This window comes from Poromitra crassiceps (genome assembly GCF_964638095.1).
Source record: "Poromitra crassiceps genome assembly, chromosome: 13".
Taxonomy (NCBI): domain Eukaryota; kingdom Metazoa; phylum Chordata; class Actinopteri; order Beryciformes; family Melamphaidae; genus Poromitra; species Poromitra crassiceps.
The window spans coordinates 36,446,641-36,473,140 of NC_139644.1; the positions used below are offsets into that span (position 1 = coordinate 36,446,641).

The following is a 26,500-nucleotide window of genomic DNA, read 5'->3' on the forward strand; positions in this document are numbered from 1 at the left end:
CATCATCATATTACATTATTAGGCCAATCCGGCTTCAAGTGTCCTAGGAGGCTTTTTTGGGGTCTGTTACAAAAGTATACCTCATACCATGTTAGAGCCATTTCCTGTCACCCTGGAGGAGAAATAGTTCCTTATAACCTATTAGTACCATTGACTATTTTTGGGCCTCCAGCTATTTTCTATTGCATCCATGCATTTCCAAAAATCATCTTCTCATCCTGGACCAAAGGACCTTGGAATTGTCCCAAAAAAAGGGGGAAATTAAACTGCTGAAGAATGACTTTGTCTTAAACTGCCTAACAACCATTTCTCTTTTTGTTTGTTTTTTTCTAAGAAGGAAGGAAGCTGTGGTATGATGAGTTACAGATGAATAAGTGCCAACACTGCTTACATGAGCTTCACTCTCAAACTGCCAATGAAGCCTTATAAGACTGTTATTATGTTCAGGACCTTCTTTTCTACAGGTGCCTGTTACAGTGGTAGCGTCATGTCCTATTCCCATGACTGCTGTAGTCATATCAACATTTCACAACTCCATGTGTGACTCTTTACACACGAATTGAAGGGAGACATAATCCAGGACATTTTAGCCTAATGTAACTTCTGGGATGACAAAGGATGTTGCATCATTTCCTAAATACAGAGTTGGCACTGTGCCAGCGAGGCGTCCCCACTGAGTTGGCATCTGGCACCAGAGGTTGACAGCGATATATATGTATGTTTGACACTTACGGTCCAGTTGTCCTCGGTGTCTCTCCGGTAGCTCAGCTGGTAGGTGAGGTTTTGGCTGAGGGGGGAGGAGGGGGGGTAGGGGCTGGACCACCGCAGCACTTCTCCACCTCCACCGTCTACAGCGTGTGCAGACAGGTTCACCGGTGGACGCACTCTCACTGTACAACACACACACACACACACACACACACACACACACACACACACACACACACACACACACACACACACACACACACACACACACACACACACACACACACAGTGTCAATTGGCCAATTGTGGAGCCATCAAAGTCTATGTTGAGTCAGCAAAGAGTAATCTGCCTTTACGTTGTTTGTGCAATTTCACATTTTTCAATTAAGAGAATCTAGTTTGAACTCAAGAAAAACTAACTTAATTATTCCCTTCTGAAAAGTAATTTAGTAACTTTTACATTACCTACTCTTTACTTTTTTTACATGTTTACACCAGTAGGTTACTTTTACTATAGGCTAACTTAAGTGAAATATCAGCAATGTAACAATACTTGAGTAGGACATTCTTATAACTCTTTCTGCACCACTGTGTATTACAGTACTTCTGGTAGGGAGGTTACAGTATGTTTTTTGCCCCCGTTTGTCTGCCTGCCATTCAGCAGGATATCTCAAAAATGTGTATCTGAGATTGCCACAAAGTTTGGTAAGAGACTTTGATTCTGGTGGCAATCTGATGATCTGAGGTTTCCACCATTAGTTGAATATCACTGTTTAGCCATAACTTTTTATTGTTGTTAATGATGATGATGATGATGATGATGACAGTGATGATGATGATGACGAATGATACAGTATCATGTAAACTCACAGATCTGAGAAAGTTCCAGAGGCTTGTGGGGCACAGATGAACAGTTGACAGTGAGTGTCTTCTTCTTGAAGAAGAAGATGTGGTTGATGCCAGTGGCAAAGGCACCGGTTTTATATTTGCATTGTCCTCTCCTGTGTTCATCTGCATCTTGGGGCTGACACCTTGTCTCACTGCAAGGACATGGACACACAGCTGAGTGAAGACTTTTTGCTCTAAACGGGGATATTCACCGTTTATAAAAGGATCCCAGGTTTCAGTTGGTACAGTGTTTCAACCGTAAGTCACATTTTACATTTTGTTATAACCCAAACAAACCATAACCCTAACCTTACCCAATATATTTTACTTGGCTAAACATAACCAAAGTTGTTTTACTTGCCTAAACATAACCATTTGTTTTATTTGCATTTAACGTTGGAAAGGCAGCGACTTAAAGGCCGGCTTTACCGTGGGGAATATGAATATATATTAAATCTTAAAAAATCTTAAATTTCGAATCCGTTGAAATTTTTGAAATTGCTTGTTCACAGCCAGAGATTAAAAAAAAAAAAAAAAAAAAAAAAAAAAAAAAAAAATGCCTCCAAATTGCAAGGCGGACTTGGCCCAGATGACGCGAAACGCGTCACCTGGCCCAATTTTTTTTTTTTTTTTTTTTTTTTTTTTTTTTTTTTTTTTTTTTTTTTTTTTTTTTTTTTTTTTCTCTGGCTGTGAACAAGCAATTTCAAAAATTTCAACGGATTCGAAATTTAAGATTTTTTAAGATTTAATATATATTCATATTCCCCACGGTAAAGCCGGCCTTTAACCGCCGTTTGTTTTTTAAATGTACCTTAAGATTGTAGACATAAAATGCCATGTTTTAGAAACGTAAAAGACAGATGTTTTGTTTCAAATGTACATTGAGATTGTACGTATCCATGGATTGCAGAAAGACACAATGTCGCCATTTGATTCTGGCGGCTGGGTTGTATTCTCACCTGTTGTCGTCTTCGTTCCACACCCAGAGCTCCAGAGCTAAGTGTGGGTGTGTCTCGTTCCAGCTACAATGGACATGGCTCATGTAGTCGTTCCGGCAATGTAAGGATTTCAGCACCGAAGACACTGGAAAGAGACGGAGTGATCAGTCAATTATCCTCAAGTGCTCAGTATTTACTGTGATTATCTAGCCTGGTAAACCAGCTGGTCACGTGAACTCACATTTCTGGGAGGGTGTTTGGAGAAATTGCTGTGTTCTACTTCTAGCCAATCAGCAACCCACCTCGTAGTTGACATCGTAACCGGCCAATCAGGAATGCCGCTGGAAAAACAGTAATGGCTGCCTCCGTGGCTGTCCGCCTCGAGCAGTAAAAGGCCATAAAGTGCAGTTTTTGCAGAAATAGACTTAAAAACGACAATTAAGCAAGTACAGGGGTAAGTACAGCCGTTCTCCTGAGTGGATTTGCATTTGACTGGATCCAACGCTGATTGGCTGAAGGAGTTGTCTTTCAAGGCAACTAAACCCGCCCAACTTCCGCCCACTGCAAACACTGGGTGAGATCTGCTAGATTCTAGCAGACTGCTAGAATGGAATGAAATGTGAGTTCACGTGACCGGCTGGTTTACCAGGCTAGTAATTTTCCTTTGTGTTCAATCATGTCACACTGTTTTGCTGTGGTTTTCTGTCTCTTTTAGTCAGCATTTGGTTTCATTCCATTGGTGAGACTTAAAAGCTACATGGGCTGGCTTGATAGCGATAGCCGAGTGCTGATCCAAATTCTGGCCTCAACTAATTTAAATGTTAGAACTTTCGCATGTGTTTTGTGCTGAGCGAATTCACTTGGGAGACTTACTGTCATGTGAGCCGCTCTCGTGGAGAGAACAGCCATCCGGACCGGAGCAGAGAGCCCGGAGAGGGAGCACCAAGCAGAACACAGCCCAGAGGAGAGGCATCATTCCTGGGGGTAGGAAGAAAATATTTTAGTTAACTAAAATAAAAAAAAATAAAAACTAGACTTTAGACAAAAACAAAGACTAACTGAAATGATATTGTGTCCTTACAAAACTCATCATCAGCAGTAGGGAGAAGAGGTGGGAGTTGCGTTCCCGACTTGTAACTTTCTTTTCAGAGCTCGTTGGAATTCCGACCCCATTCCGTTGGAATTCCGACCCCAAACCCATAAACCCCATTGTATTGTATTGTATAAAACCCCTGCTTTTGTTGCCTACACCCAACCAAGTTGTTGTGCTTGCCTATCTTAACGGACGATTCGAGCCGTGACTCCTACGAAACGGTACCGGGCCGAACTGGGCCGGTTGGCGTGATTTGCGGCTCCACAACTTGCTACTGGGAAAATGGGAAAATGTTGGAAAATGTTTTGAGTACTTTGTCAGGTGTTGATATGTCTGTCTGTCTGTCTGTCTGTCTGTCTGTCTGTGTGTGTGTCTGTGTGTGTGTGTGTCTGTCTGTCTGTCTGTCTGTCTGTCTGTCTGTCTGTCTGTCTGTCTGTCTGTCTGTGTGTCTATCTGTGTGTCTGTCTGTCTGCGTGTCTGTCTGTCTGTCTGTCTGTCTGTCTGTCTGTCTGTCTGTCTGTCTGTGTGTCTGTGTGTCTGTCTGTATGTCTGTCTGTCTGTCTGTCTGTGTGTGTTTCTGTGTGTCTGTGTGTCTGTCTGTCTGTCTGTGTGTCTGTGTGTCTGTCTGTCTGTGTGTGTGTGTGTGTGTGTCTGTCTGTCTGTCTGTCTGTCTGTGTGTCTGTCTGTCTGTGTGTCTGTCTGTCTGTCTGTCTGTCTGTCTGTCTGTCTGTCTGTCTGTCTGTCTGTCTGTCTGTCTGTGGACAGATATTGTCAATGTGATAGTGTTACAACCGTGCAAGATGCAGTCAGGAAACATGTACAGGTGCAGTTGAGATCACAATGAAGGCTAACTTCAAAGATGGGTGTGGGTTGAGCAAGAGGGCCGGCCCACACACACACACACACACACACACACACACACACACACACACACACACACACACACACACACACACACACACACACACACACACACACACACACACACACACACACACACACACACACACACACACACACACACACACACACACACACTTTATGCCCCTGGTCAAGTCAATTGTCTTCACAAAGTGTTATTCAAATAATGAAAAGGACAGCACTCCAAGTTTAAAGATGTATTGCCACATGTGTGTGTGGATACATCTTTAACCTTGGAGTGCTGTCCTTTTTGTTATTTGAATTAAACTTGTTTTTGTGGATTTTTGTGAACCCTAACCCTAAGCCTATCCAACACCCACTTTATATAGCCTGCTACAAAGTCACGAGTTGAGCACGTTATCTTTGATCTTCACAAAGTGTTGACATATTCTGGACTACTTGAATCTTCTGACATACACCCCATATTATAATATGTATACAGAATAAATAAATAAATAAATAAATAAATAAATAAATAAATAAATAAATAAATAAATAAATAAATAAATAAATAAATAAATAAATACATAAATAAATAAGCTAAACTCAAACTCAAATAAAAACGAAACGAAACATTTTGAAACAATAAAAACGTAACTGAAACGAGCAAACCCACTCTGGAAACTAACTGAAACTAAGCTGAGTTGGAAAAGAAAAACAATAAAAATGAAACACAAACTAAAATATAGTGAAACATATACAAAAACTATAATAACTCTAACTCACAGTGCGTGCATTCACATCGTCAAGAAGGCTGGCATGGAAGATGGCAAGGAAGGGGTAATATAGAGAAGAGAGCGAGAGAGCGAGAGAGAAGTTCGCATCAGTTTACTAGAAATAAATGTGTGCCTCACCATGAAGCCGTCACCGCACTACAGCTCTCATTTCCTTTCTGGCGACTCACCACACATCCGCCTGCGTCTCTTATCTCTCTCATTCACGTGTGATAAGCCTCTGCTGTCTAAAAATGGCACTCGCCGAGAACCACAGATATCAGCAACAATACCAAATAATTGTGACATACAGTCGATGAAAGATATTAGGCCTGACACTCCCCACACTGCGTGGGACAAAATGCTTACACAGTTGTTCTTCACTTTCTTTTACGGTAAAAAAAAAAAAAAAGGCTTACTAGCTTTTTTTTAAATCATTTTGTCATAACAAAGGGCGAGTTAACTGCCATGAATTATGAAGGATTGATACAGTATTAGAAGCTCTCTCTCTCTCTCTCTCTCTCTCTCTCTCTCTCTCTCTCAATTCAATTATCTTTATTGGTATGTATGTACAGTAATAACAACAAAATTGCCAAAGCATTTGGACAATCAACAAGAGATATAACCGATCTAACAACACAGTAAACACTGCATACAGTGTTATAGAATGATATAACAGTGGTACTTCTTTAGACCGTTTCAACTTGATAACATACAGTAGGGCAGGCTACATATTTTAATGGACCCTAGTTTATTTCCTGTTAGTGTTTGCTAATACAATCGCTGACAGGAAAGGAACTGGGTCCACACTGTTCCCTAGCAATGAAATGTTGAGAGAGAGAGAGAGAGAGAGAGAGAGAGAGAGAGAGAGAGAGAGAGAGAGAGAGAGAATTACAAGTGTCTCAGAAAGGAGAACTATAGCCCACAATCATTTCAGTAGCAGAAGAAGAACTGGGGTGTTTTAAAAGGTAGCCTACTGAAAAGACTGCACTTCTGCCTTTCTACTTTAGCTGGCTGTGGAAACCCCCCACCCAGGAGTACAGGAGAAAGAAACAAGCTAACCCAGTAACCCCACAAAGGTGTATTGTTTATAGGCTACTTTCCAGCAGACATCAGACGTCAGAGCTGGAGGTTTGATGGTGACGCTCATGTGAAACTGCAAATCCAGGGGCGGTTTTAGCATCAGAGCTTTGGGTGGGCTCAGCCGTTCAGTGGTCATGGACCACTGAACCCCTAGGGGGGTCCGGGGGCATGCCCCCCCGGAAGAAAATTTTGTACAGTTTCAAGTAAAAATGGATCAAACTGGCGCACTTTGAGATCAAAATGAAGAGACTAGATCTATGAAGAACTACACACATCAATTACTTCTTTACCGTTCTGTGGTTTTACAGCGATGAAGAAATAATTGTTTCCCTATATATACTATATATATTCTGCATACAGGTTACTATATGGTAGAATTATGCTTGCATAAATAATACCAAAATCACTTCAGGGGAGTTTCAAGTAAAGTAATATTTTGCTTTGTAGGCAAAACAAAAGTAAAATTAAATCAAAAGGGAACTTCCTAACTTATTGGCTGGAATGATATTCCGACAAGATAATAATATACTGTAAGCACTAAAGCAGGAGTTTGCAGTCAACTAGTTGAAATTAATATGTGGCAGTATTTGTGGGGGTCAAAATCTATGTAGGGTGTACCACCACAAATAGATCAGTGTATGGGAAACACTGACTATTAAATTGTGTGACTAGAAAGACACCAATAAATCTGAGAAAATGTACTTTAATTTTGAACAACAGCACTACAACGGTGGCATTACAAATGGTATTATGAAATTATTGTGGGAAAAAACAAGAATGCCACTTTTTTTCATGAACTTTAAGCAGAAAATTAAAAAATAGTTTTAAAGCAAAAATAAATAATAAATAAAGATAATTTTAACAGAAACTGCTACTAATGACCACCATGGATTTGGAGAGAGATTTTTTTTTTTTTTTTTGGGTGGGCTGAGACTATTTTTGGGTGGGCTAAAGCCCACCCAAAAAAGGCTTAGAACCGAAGGCCAAAATTGATCTCCCAAAATTGATTTTAAAAATAAAATAGAGAATAAATTCTCAACTGGGAATATAAGACAGGCATGAGAAGGTCTGAACACATTAATGGGCAGACCCAGTAAAAATAGCAACAGTCCTGTAAATAACAGCCAAACCTCTGTCAACGACTTGAACAACTATTACTGTAGATTGGACCTTGTGGATGACAGTAAAGAATGTGATGAGATATGTAATAATCTCCCTGCGGGAGAATCAATAGTTATCAAAGAGGAGGATGTTGCTCTAACAAAACCACTGGCCCTGACGGTCTGAAAGCCCGTCTGCTTAAAGACTGTGCTTTTCAACTAAATGGAGTATTTACAAAGCTCTTCCAAGTCCTCCTAGATATATGCACAGTGCCGAAATCATGGACATTTTCAATAATTAAGCCTATGCCGAAAAAGCCGGGCGCAAGTATACCAAATGATTTTCGGCCCATCGCAATAACCTCCATACTGTGTAAAACTATGGAGAGAGTCCTGGCCAATAACTTGTCCACCACTGTGGCCAGTATGCTAGATCCACTGCAGTTTGCATATAAGAGCAACAGAGGCGCAGAAGATGCCATGCTGACTCTGCTTAATACAGCAACTAAACATCTCATGCATCCTAAAGGAGATGCTAGGATTTTATTTGTGGACTTTAGCTCGGCATTTAATTAAATGAAGATACATATCCTCCTGAAAAGGCTAAGCCGATCTCAGTGTCAACAAGGGGCTAATTCTCTGGATCAGAGATTTTCTTTCTTGCCGCCCACAGAGGGTCTTAGTGGGAGCATTTCAGATATGCTCACTATCAGCACAGGCTGTCCACAAGGCTGTGTCTTTTCTTTATTTTCCCTTTTTACAAATGAATTTATGATTAATGAGAAACATTTGAGTTTGATTAAGTATGCTGATGACATGATTGCCTTAGTCGGCCTCCTGCAGAGAAAAGAGCCCTCTGGTGAAGCTGCCTATCTGGCCCACACTATAAGCTCTTGAATCATGGTGTAATATTAGCCAAATGGAAATCAACATGGCTAAAACTAAAGAACGAATCATGTGTACCAAACAAGATCTGGAAACAGAGCCAGTTTCACTTGATGGCCAACATGTTGAAACTGTGAATCAATTCAAATATCTTGGTACAGTCTTAGACTGTCAGGTGAGCTTCTCTGAAAACACAGAGTTAAGAAATGCTCACAGCGACTCCATCTTCTGAGAAGACTCCGTGGCTTCGGTGGTAGTCAGCAGATTTTAGAATTGGTGTACAAAACTCTCATTGAAAGTGTTTTAACTTTTCATTTTCCTGTTTGGTTTGGGCACCTGAACTGTAGATTTAGGAATAAACTTTCTACTAGGATTGTGTCAATGGCAAGCAAAGTAGTGGGTAAACCCCAAAAGCCCTTGACTCAACTTTTCACAGAAAGGACGAGGAAGAAGGCAAGGAGTATCTTGGGAGACAGCTCCCACCCTTTACTCAGACAGTTTGAGCCTTTGAGCTCTGGGAGGCGCTATAGAGTCCCTCTGGCAAACAGAAATGTATTTAAGAAGTCCTTCATCCCAAGCGCCATTAGCATCCTTAACTCCACAAAGTGACCAACAAGACTTAAACCACAGACATGAACTGTTCTAATGTGTGATTTAACCATGTCTGTCTATGCTTGTTTATATCTTTGTCTCACTAATTGCCTTCTGGCCTCTTGTGTTGTTGTTTTTTGTGTTTGGAGAGCCAAAGACAATTTTCCACCTCGGTGGACAATAAAGTTATATTCTATTCTATGACTAGCTGGCTGCACTCTTACAGTAGTTACAAGGCCTGTCCTTTTCTTTAGCAAAAATAGTATCCATATTTATGATCTTTGCACTATATTTTTGTCTGGTGTTATTTTTTCAAATAACCTTTTGGGGTTAAATATTTTACATTATAACATGGCTTTGTTGAATACTCAATTCTGATTGGTCAATCACTGCATTGAGAAGTCTGTTATTTCTATATAACAGACCGATATAAGTGTATCAGACCGTTGCTATACGTCCAGTCATATCCATCCACAGAAAACAGTCCGGTCAGTTTAACAACATTGTGGGGACTATTTCTTGGTGCATTATTATTTTTTAAATCCTGAAGAAGCTCGTTTTGTATGGAGTCTACATCTAAGATGATCAAGTACTCACCTGGACTACATAGAAAGTAAGGAGAAAGTCATTCTCTTTGACAAGCGACGCTGGAGGAAAACCAGATCCTGATATCACATAATCAGTCAAGGGGATCTAGAGGCCGAGGTAAAGAAAGATACATTCTTACAGTGGTAGGCCACAGAGCTGCCAGGAAATCACCTCACAGACAGAGAACTGTAACTAAGATCAAAACAGCAGGGCTCCACAACCTCCTCCTGTGTCATTCAAGATCTCAAGATTCAAGATGGTAAGGGATGAATATGAAATCATGTTAAGATCTACCGGGGCTGATTGGATGTGTGACAGGAACGTGGCACCATGAGGATAATAATTCCAAATCTAACCATTGAGGGTTATCAGATGTTTAGAAAGGAGACCCTGGACTTGTATGCAAAAAGACGATCAGACCTGAGAGAGAGGAGTTGGAATGTCTGTGGATTCATCTGCCTGCGCCCTAAATGACTCAGGGTCAGTCTTGTAGTGGGAGTATTGTATCATCCACCATGGGCTTATGACAAGAAGACACAAAGATGTTGATTATCTCATTGATCGCATGGAGGTCAGACAGGCATTATTCAGGCATTATTCTTAATCTTCAATCATCTGCCCACAAAATCTCTCATCAACTCCCAAACAAATGTTAAAGAAACGGTCAAAAACAAGACTCATGGAGATGTCACTCATCACTTGATCATCACTAACTTGAGCACCAGCTATTGTACACCCACAGCGCTGGGACCATACCCACAGCGCTGGGACCACACCCACAGCGCTGGGACCATACCCACAGTGCTGGGACCACACCCACAGCGCTGGGACCATACCCACAGTGCTGGGACCACACCCACGGTGCTGGGACCACACCCACAGCGCTGGGACCATACCCACGGTGCTGGGACCATACCCACAGTGCTGGGACCACACCCACAGCGCTGGGACCATACCCACGGTGCTGGGACCACACCCATGGTGCTGGGACCACACCCACACAGTGCTGGGACCATACCCACAGTGCTGGGACCACACCCATGGTGCTGGGACCACACCCACACAGTGCTGGGACCACACCCATGGTGCTGGGACCATACCCACACAGTGCTGGGACCACACCTACACAGTGCTGGGAAAATTGGGCTCAAATGGTCGTTATACAGTACAGCACCTACGCCCAGTAACAAGTAAACTCAAATGACTAGGTTCAAGGAACGATCTACAGAGAACAAGCCCTGGCTGATCAAGGACAGGCATCAGCCTAACCACCACCACAACATCCTCCCTCCCAGACTGTAGGTAACCACTGGTGAGAAAGGGCTTGCCGGCTTCTTCACAAAAACAGCTGTCTTTGACAAAAACAAAAACAAATAGACGCCATCTCTGTGGCGTCAGGCTTTTTAATGATCTGTAATTTTGATCATTTATATACTGTATGATGGGATTTGATTTTAATGATATCTATAATGATATGATATCTATAATCATGTATGTATAACAGTTATATGAGTTGTATTTTAGTTCAAGTGTACATTCTGCATAATTCAATCATTGTATTGCAAGTCAGAATGATTAAACTTAAACACAAATAAAATAAAGTATATTTGGTTGTGTCCCCATTAGAGCTGTGCATCTTCACTGATCTCACGATTCGATACGATTCGATTATACAAGTCTACGATTCGATTCGATTCGATTATACGATGCATCTCCGATAGGGATGCACCGATATGAAAATTTTGGCCGATGCCGATAACCGATATTAACATTGCTGTTATGGCCGATAACCGATATTTACCGATGTCGATATGATCTGTATGAAACCACATTTTTATGATGATCACATTTTGTACATACTTCAAAACACATGTTAACACTGAATTTGAAAAAATTATGCATTTCTTTATTTGCAAAGCCTTTGGAAAAGCCCATAAATCATAGATTTACTGCATTATTTCATATCAATGTGAAGAATTTGGCTGATAATGATAACCGATATTAACATTGCAACATCTGACCGATACCGATATGACCGATATGTTAAAAAATGACTAACATCGGCCGATACCGATATGATTGCCGATATATCGTGCATCCCTAATCTCCGATGCATCTCGATGCATCGCGATGCATCTTAAATCGAAGCATCACTTTTTCCGCAATACATGATTTATTTTTTCTCACTTTCTTTTTTCTCACTGTGTGGCTACTTTTAAAATAAAAGTGCATTTGGAATTGCATTGTATTATGATCCATAATTAAAATAAACAACTGCATGTACTTACATTCTATTTTATTTGATTATAAAAAAAATAATAAAAAATAAATAAATTAAATAATCGATTTTTGATATTTGTTAATCGATTCAGAATCGTCCTATTAAGCATCGCGATGCATCTCTGAATCGATTATTTTCGGCAGCTCTAGTCCCCATCCCCATGTCCTCAGTGCCTACTGCCCAGCTAGGCTCGTCAAAAGAGCCTTTCTGTGCAAAGTTTGCATGTTCCCCCCGTGCTCCCCTGGGGTTTCCTCCAGATAGTTAAGTTAAGTTAAGTTAAGTTAAGTTAAGTTAAGTTAAGTTAAGTTAAGTTAAGTTAAGTTAAGTTAGGTTAAGTTAAGTTAAGTTAAGTTAAGTTAAGTTAAGCTATCCTTTATTTATCCCCATGGGGAAATTCATCCTCTGCATTTGACCCATCCTCTACTAGGAACCTTCCTAGAACTAGGAGCAGTGGGCAGCCGCAGTACAGCGGCCGGGGACCAACTCCAGTTCTCTTGCCATTGCCTTGGTCAGGAGCCCTGACAGGAGTGTTGACCCCAACATACATGTCTTTGATGGTGGGAGGAAACTGGAGCACCCAGAGAAAACCCACACGAACACGGGGACGGACCAGGGTTCGAACCCGGGACCTTCTTGCTGTGAAGCAACAATGCTAACCATTGAGCCACTGTGCCGTCCTAGGAACCCCTCCACCCCCAAGTATACAATATTGCTTGATGATATGTTGAGGTTTAACCCCCAAAATAGCGTTACTTCTTTACAATACCAGCCGAGCCAGGTTACGCAACACAAGTCAGCCTGCGGAGTGTCACTATGTCCCCAATGTCTTGTTTCTTTCTGTCATCAAGATCATTTTTGTTGCAGGTTTTATCACAAATCAACATCAACAGAACACATTAATTATTTTAGAATTTGTATTTAAATAACTGCAGTACAATGAAATGGTTATTTCAAACAAGGAACAGGATGCCTGAGTTTTGAGTTCGAGTTTTGTTCCATAATATTGGCAATAACTTAATGCCAAGTCAAATCTACAGTACACTGTTGTATTCATCAGATGTCCAGAAAATCACATGTGTAAAATGAGTTCTGGTTAGAGAACTGGTCATTTCCTACCTTCAAATATGTATTTTCTTTCTCGCCCTGGTGCAAAGCTTCCTGTATCTGTCTGTCCATCTGTCTGTCCGTCTGTGCATCTGCCTCTCTCTCTCTCTCTCTCTCTCTCTCTCTCTCTCTCTCTCTCTCTCTCTCCTCTCTCTCTCTCTCTCTCTCTCTGGGCCACTTCCACCCTTGCTTCCTTCTTGTTAGACTACTACTACACTATTGGGTGACACTTTCTTTGAAGGGGTTTACATAAGACTGACATGTCATAACCATGAGGCCTGATGAATGTTTAGGACTGGTGTCACTAAGTGTCATTCGGTAAATTATGTCATTGTTAATGCAAAAGTTGACATTGTTTAATATGTCTTTGTTATGACAACTTGACCTGATCCAACACAAGATTGACATTAACCAAGACAGTGTAATGACATGCGAATAACCTTCACAAGGTTCAGACTGTCCTCTCACAGACTGAGAGTAGAGATGGGAAGGTGGAGTCGTACACCACCAGAACAGCGAGTGTGTTGCTGTAAGACTGGAATCCAAAATGAAGAAGACATATTGGTGTGCCCTAGTGTCACGCAGGACATTCGTGCAAAATATGGACATGACTCCACTGAACTGAGCTCACTTTTCATGAACACTAATAAAAGAACCCTAGTGATGATACATGCCTGCCTTGAGCTATTAGATCACCAGCAAGCTTCTATGGAATGAGTGATGGCATTACTTTGTGCTGTAAATTGTACTGAATTACTTTTCATTACTTGTCCTTATGGGTTTATCATATTCATGTGTTTTTTTTAATGTTGTTTGGACCCAAATGTTTTAACTATTTGTGTCAATAAAAATAACGAACTAACTAATGAGATCTTAATGAAAAGTTCAAATTGTACCACTTTAGTTAAGGTCACGGAAAAGACTCATGACACAGTTATAAAGTCATTTGACAGTGTGATGACATGTAATGAGATCTTGGTGAAAAGTTCAAGTTGTACCACTGTCGTTGAGGTGAAGGAAAATAATAATGACACTGTTATAAACTCATGTCAGTCTTATGCACCCCCCTTCAAAGAACATTGAGTACTCTGTGGGAGTTTCCGCTGTGACAATTTTAGTTTCCCCTTTAACACGTCTGTGTCTGTTATTCTTTTTGCACGATCAGCTGGCGTTAGTTACAGGCTCTGTGTGAGAGGCAGTGGGTGGTGGTGGTGGTGGTGTGTGTGTGTGTGTGTGTGTGTGTGTGTGTGTGTGTGTGTGTGTGTGTGTGTGTGTGTGTGTGTGTGTGTGTGTGTGAAAGGGGGGGGGGGGTGCTGTGCAAGGGCAGAGATACCTCCCCATATTCTAACTTGACATATCAGCACACCCATATACTGTATCTCTGCCTTCTTACAGCCGCACTATATAAGATATAAGCACCGTGAGTGGAATGAAAAACCCCAAATAAGAATTGTTCTGGAGAAACAGTTGATGTAATCTAGATTAAATCATGTATTTTAGGGCTGTTTTGCAGCCTAAAAAAAATGACACTGTAGATAAGGAGGGCGGATTGTTCTTTGGCCACAATGGCCTTTATGTGTGATCTTCCTGTGCGTTGGTGGAGGACGTGCTGCCATGCTGGTGTGAAAACTGCAATGTGAAACTCCATCAGTCAGGCAGGCACTTTCTGTCTCTATTCTAACAGTACTGTACACTAGCCAGACCAATATCAAATACTATTAAATAGTGCACACATTTTTTTTGGTGCATATTTTGCAAATATTTGGTGTGGTGTGTATAATTCTCTGTTGCCATTTGAAAAGGATTGACCACATAATGACATTCAAATTGACCCACAAAGTCTTGATCATCACAGAGCAGCATTTGAAGGTTAATTTAATCATATGAATCCTAATGTGATGCCTCATTGATTCTCTTTTGTCTCCCCTCCTAATGGCAGGTCAGCTATAGAGCACCACTGGTAGAGATGCAAGTCTTGCTCAAGGGCACTTCAGCAGGGTGGATGCTTGCTGAAACAGGTTATTGAACACGAGTCCTCTGAAGGATGCTATTCTTACTCAATAAGGAACCATGTGGCTAACGTGTTGTACTTTTCTCTAACTGGCAAACTGCCAGTGACAACCTGACTTGTCTTATTGCTGTAAAGATAACGAAACACACACTGAGGCCTCCACACATGCGCCTTTTCACACATGCCATGGCAATGCCGCAATAGACGTCATTGTCACTGTTGAAGCAGTTACCAGCATATTGTCAGTTTTGATGCATGTTGGGTTTGTCTAAATAAAGCCTGTCAAATGTCAATGTAGGGAAATATGGCTTGATGACTGGACGCACATTTCCAAGAAGTCCAAAAAACATGAAGCTATATTAGGGCTATGTCGGGGGTGGGAGAAGGGGGGAGGGGGGGGGTTGGGAATGGAGAAGTACAGAAACTACTCGAGTATAAATGTGGCTGTGATATTACTGATGTAACATATGTGCACTACTTCAATCACCAACTGCTGCCATGTCAGTTGAGTAGAGGAGGTTTTCCATATCTGCAACCTACTGTAGACTACTCTACAAAATCCTTTAGAAAACCCTGGAATTTTCACACATAGTTCCCAGTGAATTACTGTGATAACCTTACAGGCATCACACTCCAGTAGTGCTTTTCACTATTCACCTATGCAGCTACATTTCAGAAACCTTTCTGTCTTGCTGTGGCACCTTTTCATACACTAGACCAGTGGAATGGCCATGCAGTGCATCACACAGAGACTTGACATTCTTATTATAGTTCTGATCCCCGCTGGAGCTCACAATCACTGGCCATTTAGTCTGGCCTCGCTCACACAGAGTTAGCATGCAGCCTCTCCTCTCTTGTGCTCCTCCACTCAGGTGTGCTCCATTAGTAGCTAACCAATGGAGCTTTCCATGGTGCTGAACCTGTGTTGACTCATTTTTGGCCACTAAATCGCCATTTTGCCCAAAATTTAGTCGGCCCTAATGACCTCATTCAAAAATCCGGCTCCTGTTAGGTCACCCACAGGGGGTGCCCTTTACACTTCCTGAAAGATTCAGCGCGATCACATGGAAAATGGTATAGCTGTGGGCGAACACATTTCTGCTCACTCACTTCTGATATAGTAGGATAGGATGCCATGGCAATGCCGGAATAGGTTGTTTTCAGGTCACGGCACGACACGGCACAAACTGCTCTTGGAGGGCAAGGAAGTGAATCACTATCACTATAGTGAATCACTATCACTATAGTGAAGCACTATAGTCTCTTAAAACAGACTGTCTCATCTACATCCGGCGAATGCAGCTATACACAGTCTGTACGTTACACCCCCAGAACATGCACAAGGAAGTTGGGAAAAAAACCTTCAGACAGGAAAGAAGTTCGACAGAATCCGACCAATCACGACACGTGGGTCCACGGAAAATGCGGCATATTGGATTCTGATTGGACTAATGAGCGGAAGACCCGCCTTTCTACTTCCCATTCCGGTTGGTGCATGATTCTCCCCTACGAAGTACAGACGGTATGGCGGAAGCATTTGAAAATTGCGGAAGCCAACTCGTCTGTTCTAAGAGACTAGAAGCACTATCACTATAGAAATGCTTATGATTTGCGTCGTTTACGGTTGCTCAAATCGGTCAAACTTTGTTAACAGATAATAACAGCATCCACGACACAGTTGATGGACGGTATTCTGCCGTTGGAATGGATGCATGAACATAATAGAGAGAAATAGCAGCGCACACAGCCCCAAACATTGTACGGGTGCCTGAGACAAGGATCAAAAGAGCAGAACCTGAGGTCAGACATAAATAAGAAGACTTTGGATCTGAGAGTGCCGTTGCTCTGTCTGTTTTGGATGCATGGATGCCTTGCAGGGGCGGTTTTAGACCCTTTCTGGGTGAGCTGAAGCCCACCCAAAAATAATCTCAGCCCACCCTATAAAATTGAGGGTAAAAAAATAAATAAATTACAGTACAGTTTTTACATACACATTAAATTGATATGGATGGATCTATACCTCTTATTAGACTATAAATACTCTGGTTTGGTTGGTTGTTATATTTGCCTTTTGGTTGACAGCACAAAGAGGGAGAGAGGAGGATAGTGAGGGAGAGGAGGAGAGAGAGCAAATGTTACTTCAGTTGAGTTCTCCCCTGGAAGTGATTTTGGTATATGGATCACTGTATTATTTAAGCAAGCAGAATTCTACCATATACCTGTATGCAGAATATATATATAGGGAGACAATTATTTTTTCATCATTTTAAAGCCACAGAACAGTAAAGAGGATATGAATGTGATGTGTGTAGTTCTTCATAGATCTAGTCTCTTCATTTTGATCTCAAAGTGCACCAGATTGATCAATTTTTATTTTAAAATGTACACAATTTTCTCCGGGTGGGGCATGCCTAGGGGGTCTGTGGTCCACCCTATATTCTCTTTGGGGGCTGAGCCCACCCAAAGCTCGAATCCTAAAACCGCCCCTGATGCCTTGGATGTCTGAGTTTTGGATTCAACGGACAATATTGGCAAACTTGGACTGTTGTTTCTCTCTCTGGACTCTGGCTTGGGTCGGTTGCTTGGGTCCAGACCTTCGAATCTTCAGTCAATAAGGGTCAGCAAACAGCACAACGGGCGAGACTAACACCATTGTCAAGTGCTTGTCAAGTACACTGAGGAGTAATTACAACAACCTCTCCTGCAAAGCATTACATCATTATGAAAGAAGCAACCATCTAGTGGTAAAGAATTGGATTGCACTATATCATTTCAGGCACATGCATATACTTCATTTTTAAAGCAGATATATATATAGATATGAGTATAACGGTTAAATTTGCTGTTACACATGCCCTGCAATGTTACTGCTTTTCATTCACACCACAGTCAGCATTTTCCCTGAAATGTTACTACATCTTGAGGTGGGGAACTGCTCCCGTTCCCATATGACCCCATGCAGAAACATTTCCTGACAATTTCAGGGATAGGCTGGATGTGTGAAAGGGGCTTTAGTGACCATCTAAGTCTATTCTGGTATTCTGTATTCTGGTGTGTAGTAGTGATTTTTAGTCGTTTTAATTTGACCAACAGATCTTGCACTAGCATACTAGCTGTGATTGTCTAACAGCAGTTCATCTAAAATTCAATATGGTAGCAGTACACTGGAAAAATACAATGTGTCACAATACCCAGGCAATACATGGAATTCAAACTTTGAGAAAAAGGAAACCTCTGTCACGCAAATTAGAGAAGTGAAAACAAGAACAAATAACCTATTGCGCAATGGCATTTTTGGTAGAAAGACACACAACCACAACAGATCAGTACTCACAACTGAATATGATATCAGCTAATCTACCACATCCTTTGAGATAACATCCAGATATGCACCTCTGCCAAGAATATCTGAACCCTTGACTTGGTACTTGACTTGGTACTTGACTTGATACTTGACTTGGTACTTGACTTGGTACTAGCCTTGATGTGATTCAATCTTCTCCAATTCCTGGTTATCTTAAAGGAAAAGCGCACCTTCAGATAACCTTGTGTTCGATATCATCAATATGTGAAGTGAAGTGAACAGAGCCATAAGAACATATACAGCAGCAGTCCCCTACAGTACCACTGATCCAAGCCAACAGAGCCATAAGAACATATACAGCAACAGCCCCCTACAGTACCACTGATCCAAGCCAACAGGGTCATAAGAACATATACAGCAACAGCCCCCTACAGTACCACTGATCCAGGCCAACAGAACATATACAACAACAGCCCCCTACAGTACCACTGATCCAGGTCAACAGGGCCATAAGACAAATACAGCAACAACAGCCCATACCTTGTTACTGTAGCTTAAAAGTCTTACAATGCTTTAGAGTGGATTTTTCCTTAAAGGGACAGTTCACCCCAAAAAATATATATATATATATTTTCCCTCTTACCTGTAATATATCCATCGAGATCGTTTTGATGTTGTTGCCGAGTTTTGGAGATGTCTGCCTCCTCTCAAATACAATGAAACTGAACGGAACTCAGCGTGTGGCGCTCAAAGTGCCAACAAAATACATAAAAGAAAAAAAGATTCAGCAATGTCTCTTTCTAGAAATCATGACCCGGTTACTCAAGACAATCCACAGAGTTGTGAGCAGTTTCATGTAGGAACTATTATATTTTGACTGAACTTCCCATCACAGAGAGAAAGAAGAAGGTTGACTCACTTTGCTTCGCCTCTGACTCATAATATAGTTCATTGTTCTGAATAATTTACTTAACACATGTAAGTGACTCAAAGTTCTTAGGAGTTTCGGGACACGTGGCTGTTGATGGACATAGCTGTGGTTAGATATGGGGCAGTCTCTCTTACTATACCTGTTAGGCCAGCCTGCCATATGGATAACAAAAGGCAATGTGACTTTTAACTCGGATCACAAGTTCTCAGTACTTATATGATGGCCATCCCCAGGCTCATTTATGTCTCAAAATGTTGCAGCAATTTTTCAGTTGATACCATTTGTTACACAGAGTTAGTGCAAGATTGATTAAAAAAAGGTCCAAAATCCCTCCAAAATAACACATTAATACACCAAGACCTTGAGGAACACCATAGAAAAAATAATGCTGTGATTTGGTATCATTAACTTTTCACATTGGATATTTCTGTAAGAATTGCATTTTTTGGCGATTGGGTAGCGAGCATCACACCCAATTTGGTTATACCCAATGTTTAGGAACCCCCAGTATGCATAAATATTCAAATAGAATAAGTAAGGGTTAATGCACGACGAGGTGTCCATTATCAGAAATTATTGGACGACGTGGAGGCGTGAACCATCGGAGGCGAAGCCGAATATGGTATTGTGACACCATATTCGCCTCCGCGAAGTCCAATAATTTCTGATAATGGTCACCTCGAAGTGCAATAACCCGCTTATACCATGGTCACTTGCCAAAGAAACAAAACAAGACCATTCATTTATATTTCCATGCATTTTGCAATCAAAATCTAGTTTTCATAACCTTGAATATGAGTTGAGAACCGGCTAGACAAAATAGTCCCCTCGGCTGCTCAAGATTAGGCTATCATTGGATAAAATGGCCACTTAGTGCCTGCACCTGGCACAATTCTAGAGTCAAGCTAACTAATAATTTAACCAATTGTATGTAACATACGAAATAAAAGCAAACGGCAATGTCTAAGAATGCAACGCCATGTAACTGGCTCGTTAATTGTCGCATTCAAGGGAATTACATTAACGTCTGCGGGTCTTATAAGATGTAAATGGCGCGAGGCTGGAGTAGACTGAAAACCATCAGCTTTCTATGTTGGAGAGGTATGTTTTGTGCAAGGACGTCTCTCAGTGTGTTGCTGTTAACTGCCCATTTCGTTGTTTCCTTTTTGTGGATCTCGTCTTTTTCCTCACTCTTCGACTTGATTTGTATCAGTGATAGAGGCCGCGCGCTCTCCCAGAGCGCCTGGCTGCTGCTTGCTGCAAGTTGTAAACAGAGGGTTTGACAGTTGACAGCTGAGAGCCCGGCTTCTGCAGCTGACCAGAACGAAAATCAGATTTCTAAATAGCCGTTATTTTAATAAACTGAGCACTCAGGGGTAATCTAAATACCGTAGTTACTTTGACCGACTACATTTTTTTCTAAACTTATAAAAGTGCCATATTAAGTGTTAACGGTGGTATAGAGCTCAAACGGCTCTGTCGTGATCCTGGCGCATTGATATGAACAGTGAACAGACCATTTAGCTAGGTGTACATTATCACTGTACATTATCACAAATTAATGGACACCTTGCAGCCAATCAGAATCGAGTATTCACCCAGACCATGGTATAAGTGAAAGTAACACATTTATAATGCATACAAAAACTCATGATTAGCTTAAAGTGGGCATGTCTGTAAAGTGGGAACTCGTGGGTACCCATAACCCATTCTTACTCAGATATCTTGAGAAGGAAGCCCTTTGAAAATGGCCATACCCTTGCCAAAGTTTTATGTAAATTTGCAACGTTATTTGCCACCTTTCCCGACAAGCTATAGCATGACATGGTTAATACCGATAACCCACTACAGCCTGCGAAAGACAGAAAAAGCAGGATGAGACGACAGTTGGTGTTTCGGAGACCCCTATAGACATCTGAGGCCCCCGTGCCCTGGCCCAATTGGCCCGGTTCATAATTCGGGCCTGAGCTCTATTTGTCTTGAATTGTAATCTTATGAACAAGAACCACATCACAGTCTGAATGGAATCTAACACCGATGCGCCTATGAGTGCAGCACATTCTCAAACAGAGGCAGAGAAGTAAAAAGCAATCTGACAAAGACTTTGAAAAGAGAGCCAGAGGAAAAAATGTAAAAGACATTTCAGGCCAAGTATGGACACCAGAAATGTGGGCTCAAAGCATCAGATCTTTATTTCAAAAATCATTAACGTCATTGTACCGTAGCTGCACTATACGGTATGTTTTGCTCTCTGTACTCTGTTAAATTAACAATTAAACAATTAACATCAGCACATCAAAAAATACTACAATAAGAACCTGTACCAATGAGCCCAAGTGCTGGACTGATACTTAATTGCACAAAGACTGGGCTGAGTCAGAAGCAAGATTATGATATTCTGAGAAACATTCAGACGACAAATAAATTTATAGGTCAGGTTTCTCAGTAGGGCATGAAAGGTATTGTCAGATTTGACTTTATTCCCATAAGAATCTCTTGGTAATACCCAGAAATGTCATCTACTGATGAGTCTATTGTTTCAGAGTGAGTATTGTTTCTTTCTCTCCGTGGCTTCCTGCCAACATGTTTAACCCTCAAACCACACAAGATTGATAGAGTGAAGATAATGTACCACCAATTCCTCATTTCTGTTTTTTGGGGGTTATGTACAGTTACATTATTTCGCCCTGTTTCCAATCTTTTTGAGTTGTAACAGGCCTACAGTAACGGTGAGAAATGTGCAGTGGCCCAGGCCATTTTGTCCAGGTGGGGCACAGACGCAAGCAAGGTTGGCACTGAGTGCAACATTTAGGAAGGATGTAGAAGGGAATGCCCCACATATCCAACCTTTAAAATAAACCTCAAGGAATATGGCTCAAAATAAATCAACACTGCAACCATAACCAACCATAACTATCTCAGCCCTCATGTGTCTCTACCCTTGCACTTTATTCTTTGGTAATTTTGCACTTTTATCCCGCGCACAGCTTTTAACGCACCATTATTATATCTATTTTGCCACATTGTTGTTGTTTCAATCATGAGAGACCAGAGGGTAGAGTTAACAAGCAAGCTTTATTCAAGTATGGCAGAGCGATAAGATCTATGGCATGGGACGGTATGGCAACTAATTCTGATGGCATGGCAGCATGGCGACTAGTTCTTTGGCGTAATGACTCCGCGCTAAGATGCCTCTCTTCTTGCGGTGAGAGAGGGCATCTGCTCGGACTAGAATAGAGAATCCCCCCCGTAGGGGATTCTTCAGGAGTCAAGACATTGGTGATGGCCTGGGGAGGTGGGTGGGTCGAAACACAGCTTTCAGAGAATGGGATGCGATCAGCTCGGGTACAGCGACCAGAAGATCAGGGAAAGAGAACGATGACCCACAGAGCATGGCTATAAATACTGCTACGTCATAGCCTCGGCACTGACGACATTATCGGCGTCATGTAGGCAAGTGCGTCACCCGGACGTCACGCTGGGATTACGCTTGTGCTCGTCACACTAGGATTACATGAGGTGAGGTCACTAGGATTACGCGTGGTGCGAGGCAGCGTGTCTGGTCTTCATCTTGAAACTAGGTCGAGACCACCATTTCTAGTGGATTTTTTCTCTTCTTCTGTTTTGATGTTGTCTTAATCTTGTATGTTTTTATGCCCTGAGGACTACGGATGCAAATTAGCTTTTAGCTAAATCCGACATATTTACTGTTATCATATAGTTGACTCTGTATAGGTAACTGTTCATCAATGTGTACTGTCCTGACCAAATAAACAAATAAAGTAAAGTAAAGTAAAAGAAAGCTTTTCCCTTGCCAAAATGTTCCCTATATATATATATATATATATATATATATATACATATACTGTATGTATACATGTATATATACACACACATATATACATTATAAATATATACCAGTCAAACTCCTAGCTGTCATATCAAGAACATTCAGTGTTAGTATTTGACAGTGGGTTTGGCATGCATCCTAACAAGCTAGCAAGACTAGAGTAGTGTACTGATGTCTCTGGAGATTTGAAGAAGACAGCCACCCACTTGTTCTTAGAAACTATGAGGAACTGGTCAAACAGCCTCGATTCCAAGTATCATGAGTGACGAGCTGCAGCATTATATATTGTAGGCATGTGGTCTGAACGGACCACATGTGGCATCTGTATAGGCATGTGGTCTGAACGGACATGAGCTCATTGCAGTTCTTGAGAAACACGTAACTAAGCACACACCCTCAAAGGAAGGAAAGAAGGCGCTTTTGCACCTTATCACTTTGTACTTTGAACTACAATTAAACTAGGCAAATATTGAGCATTCTGTCATCTCCACTGCCATTACTGCATCTTATCTTTTTGCACTGTTGAACTATCACTGTAGTATTTATTGCATTAGTATTGCATTTCTTTATTAGTGGCCGGGTTAGGCAGGGCCACTTATTGTATTTGCCTGTATTCTTCTTCTTCTTCTTTGCCCGGGAAGTTGGACTTCCCATGCATGAAAATAAACCAAACTTTGCACAAAGGTCCAGTCCCATGCCAAACTTCTTTGACGTGAATTTGGCGCCAATAGTCCTAATGGTGGCGCTACAGCGACCATCTAAAGTTTCAAACTTTGAAAATTCATAAGAAATCAGGCATACGTGCTACGGCTTTGCAACTTTCACCGAAATGTGTGAGAAGAAACTTTTGTACACTGCAACCTATGGCCAATTATGAAGTCTAAAGACCACAAAACTGCAAAAACTGTAAAAGTAATTAAACCCTACTCCTCCCACATTTTTTCTTCAAATGACACCAAACTTCAGCATCTGCATCGTTAGACTGTCCTACACAAAAGTATCAAACGGATTTTCGATTGATCCAAAATTTAGCCCACAGTGCATCAAAATGTTGAATTCTGCCACCATGTATAGCCTAAAGAGCATCTTAATTGCTAAACTAATGATGTGATGTCACTCGAGCAATGATGTCATCATCAGTGAAGATTTCATCAATGATCTCATCCTTCCTGGCTAAGCAGACTGGGTGGGTGATGTCATTGTTGCTATGATGTCATTGGTGATGTCATACTTGCTACTGTGATGTCATCGGTGCCGGTCACACATGCCAAAGAAAAAAATAAGCAATGTTTCAGTATCTCTCTCTGCCCCACTAGCTCCACTGTCCCTACTCTCTCTCTCCGCTTCTCTGTTCAACTGCCACGTACTTAACCTGCTGCAGCCTTACTTCTGCCCAAGCCCTGTCACTAATGGCAGTGTTCTAAGCAGACTGGATTGCATGGAGCAGATTGGACTATAGCTAAAAGACTTGAGACTTGACTTGGACTCTAGCTCAAAGGCTTGAGACTTGACTTGGACTCTAGTTCAAAGACTTGAGACTTGACTTGGACTGTAGCTCAAAGTCTTGAGACTTGACTTGGACTTGCAAAAAATGACGTGAGCATCTTTGTCAGTGCCCGGCCACGACCCATTGCTGCGCAGCAGCTATAATTATATTGTTGTTTTTCTTTGTTAGATAATTCTTTACCACTAGAAATCTCTCACACTACACGCGTTGATTCCGTGGCCTTGCCCGCAGCTCGGCTGCTGCGTGGGCTCGCGTGCTCTATTGCCATGCGCAGCACACAATTGCACAACTTTGCGTCACTGATGACATCACTCACTGATGACATCACAATTGCTCAAGTGACCTTCACTGATCTCACCATGGAGTGCTGGAGTGACGTCACTCAGCGCACAATTGCTCAACTTCGCATGTCATAGACATTGTGACATCATCAGTGACATCACAATTGCTGATGACATCATCCAATGTGGGACAAAAATGTAAACAAACAAACAGAACCAACTTGCTCCCTGTTATATACATGATGATGATGATGATGATGATGATGATGATGACGATAATTGTAATGTACCGTACTATTTACCGTCATTTTATTTTGCTGCCGAGGAGTCAAGGAGCCAAAGTCCAAGCTTTTTACTCTTGTATACTTGTATATGGCATGTAACAATAAATAATCTTGAATCTTGAAAGCTAATTTTAGCAACTTGTAGGCTCAAAGTCAGGGCTTTGGGTGTGGGCTAATTAACTCCATAATGGAGAGTGTTAGTGGTGGTGGCAGAGTGATTATCTATAATTGCTGATGTAGCTTTGTGTAGCATCATGTTTCATTGCTTCTCCGGTCATAGGGAGATGCTATAGGGGACAACAGTGTTGTTATGAGAAGTTCCCACATTGAGATGCTAGACACATGCAGCAGGACACTCGTACAATTTTAATACATTTTATGGAGTTTGCAGATGCACCGACTCAGGGACTCACATTCCCCCACAAGATCATAGTCATACATAAATAAATAAAATATTCACACTGATGCTTTTTCCATGTGATAATGCAAAACAGTGTGTGTTGGGGAGGGAGCTTGTCGCTCGTAATTACTTTACCTGAAATTATGTTTGGTTTTCCACAAACGCACACTGATCTGTACAAGTCTCAAACTCAAGGTCAAAATCAAAGGTTCCAAAACTTCAGACACACAAAAGCAACCAAATACTCATTACACACTGGTGAGATCACTTCAGAAGACCACTGTGAATCACAATGAATCACAGTAACCTATATGCTTTCTCAAAATCACCTCTATACAACATCTGCTATTGTAATCTTCATAAAGTAGCGAGCCTGGAGACGATTTCCCCTAGTCAGAATCTAATCAACAGTTGAGAACTGATGTCTCAAATAACTGTAGCGTGATTGGCTGCCCTACCTCCCTCTTGTCTTGTTGAAATATGTCATCCCAAAGAGACCACCGAAGTTTAGAGCTAAAACACAGCCTTTACCGCATTTACCCACTATGCTTCTGCTAGCTGGAACAAACTGCCTGAAGACCTCAGATCTGCCCCAACGTTACTTACTTTTTAAAATAGACTAAAGACTTTTATGTTTACCGTCGCTTTTAACTGCTGACAGCTGTTTCTCAATCACTATTATACAATTGGTTTTAAAACATAGATGACTGTAATTACTGCTAAAAGCTGCAGGTCGGGGGGATGGTTCCGTAATACGGATATACTCACAAGAGGGTGAGATGATGCGTCAGGAGGAACGCACGCGTAAGGGAAGCTTACTTGAGCCCTACTCGTTTTAAGCAAGGTTTAGAGAGAAAAAAACTTTGTCGACGGGCAACAGATGACGCAAGGTGGCGGGGGTATGCTTGGCGTCCAAACTGCAGTATAGAGGAAAAGAGGACACCGTACCCAGACCTGAGTTTTATGTGTGTGTAGTCATGTTTATAGTCATGATGTCGGGGGACTCAATATAGATAAATTGATTTATTCTATTATGCAA

General features: G+C 41.4%; 1 protein-coding gene across 1 annotated transcript in view; it reads right to left on the reverse strand.

Annotated features, from left to right (window-relative positions):
- Window positions 1-18,892, reverse strand: part of csf2rb (colony stimulating factor 2 receptor subunit beta) — a 28,341-nt gene extending 9,449 nt beyond the window's left edge. The window contains exons 1-5 of the mRNA XM_083650193.1: window positions 18,852-18,892; window positions 3,408-3,512; window positions 2,556-2,679; window positions 1,579-1,748; window positions 733-890 (exon numbers count right to left, since the gene is read on the reverse strand). Of these exons, the coding sequence (XP_083506319.1) occupies window positions 733-890; window positions 1,579-1,748; window positions 2,556-2,679; window positions 3,408-3,510 (555 nt within the window). The 5' untranslated portion in view covers window positions 3,511-3,512; window positions 18,852-18,892. The remainder of the gene's footprint in view (window positions 1-732; window positions 891-1,578; window positions 1,749-2,555; window positions 2,680-3,407; window positions 3,513-18,851) is intronic.
- Between the last annotated feature and the right edge of the window lie 7,608 nt (window positions 18,893-26,500).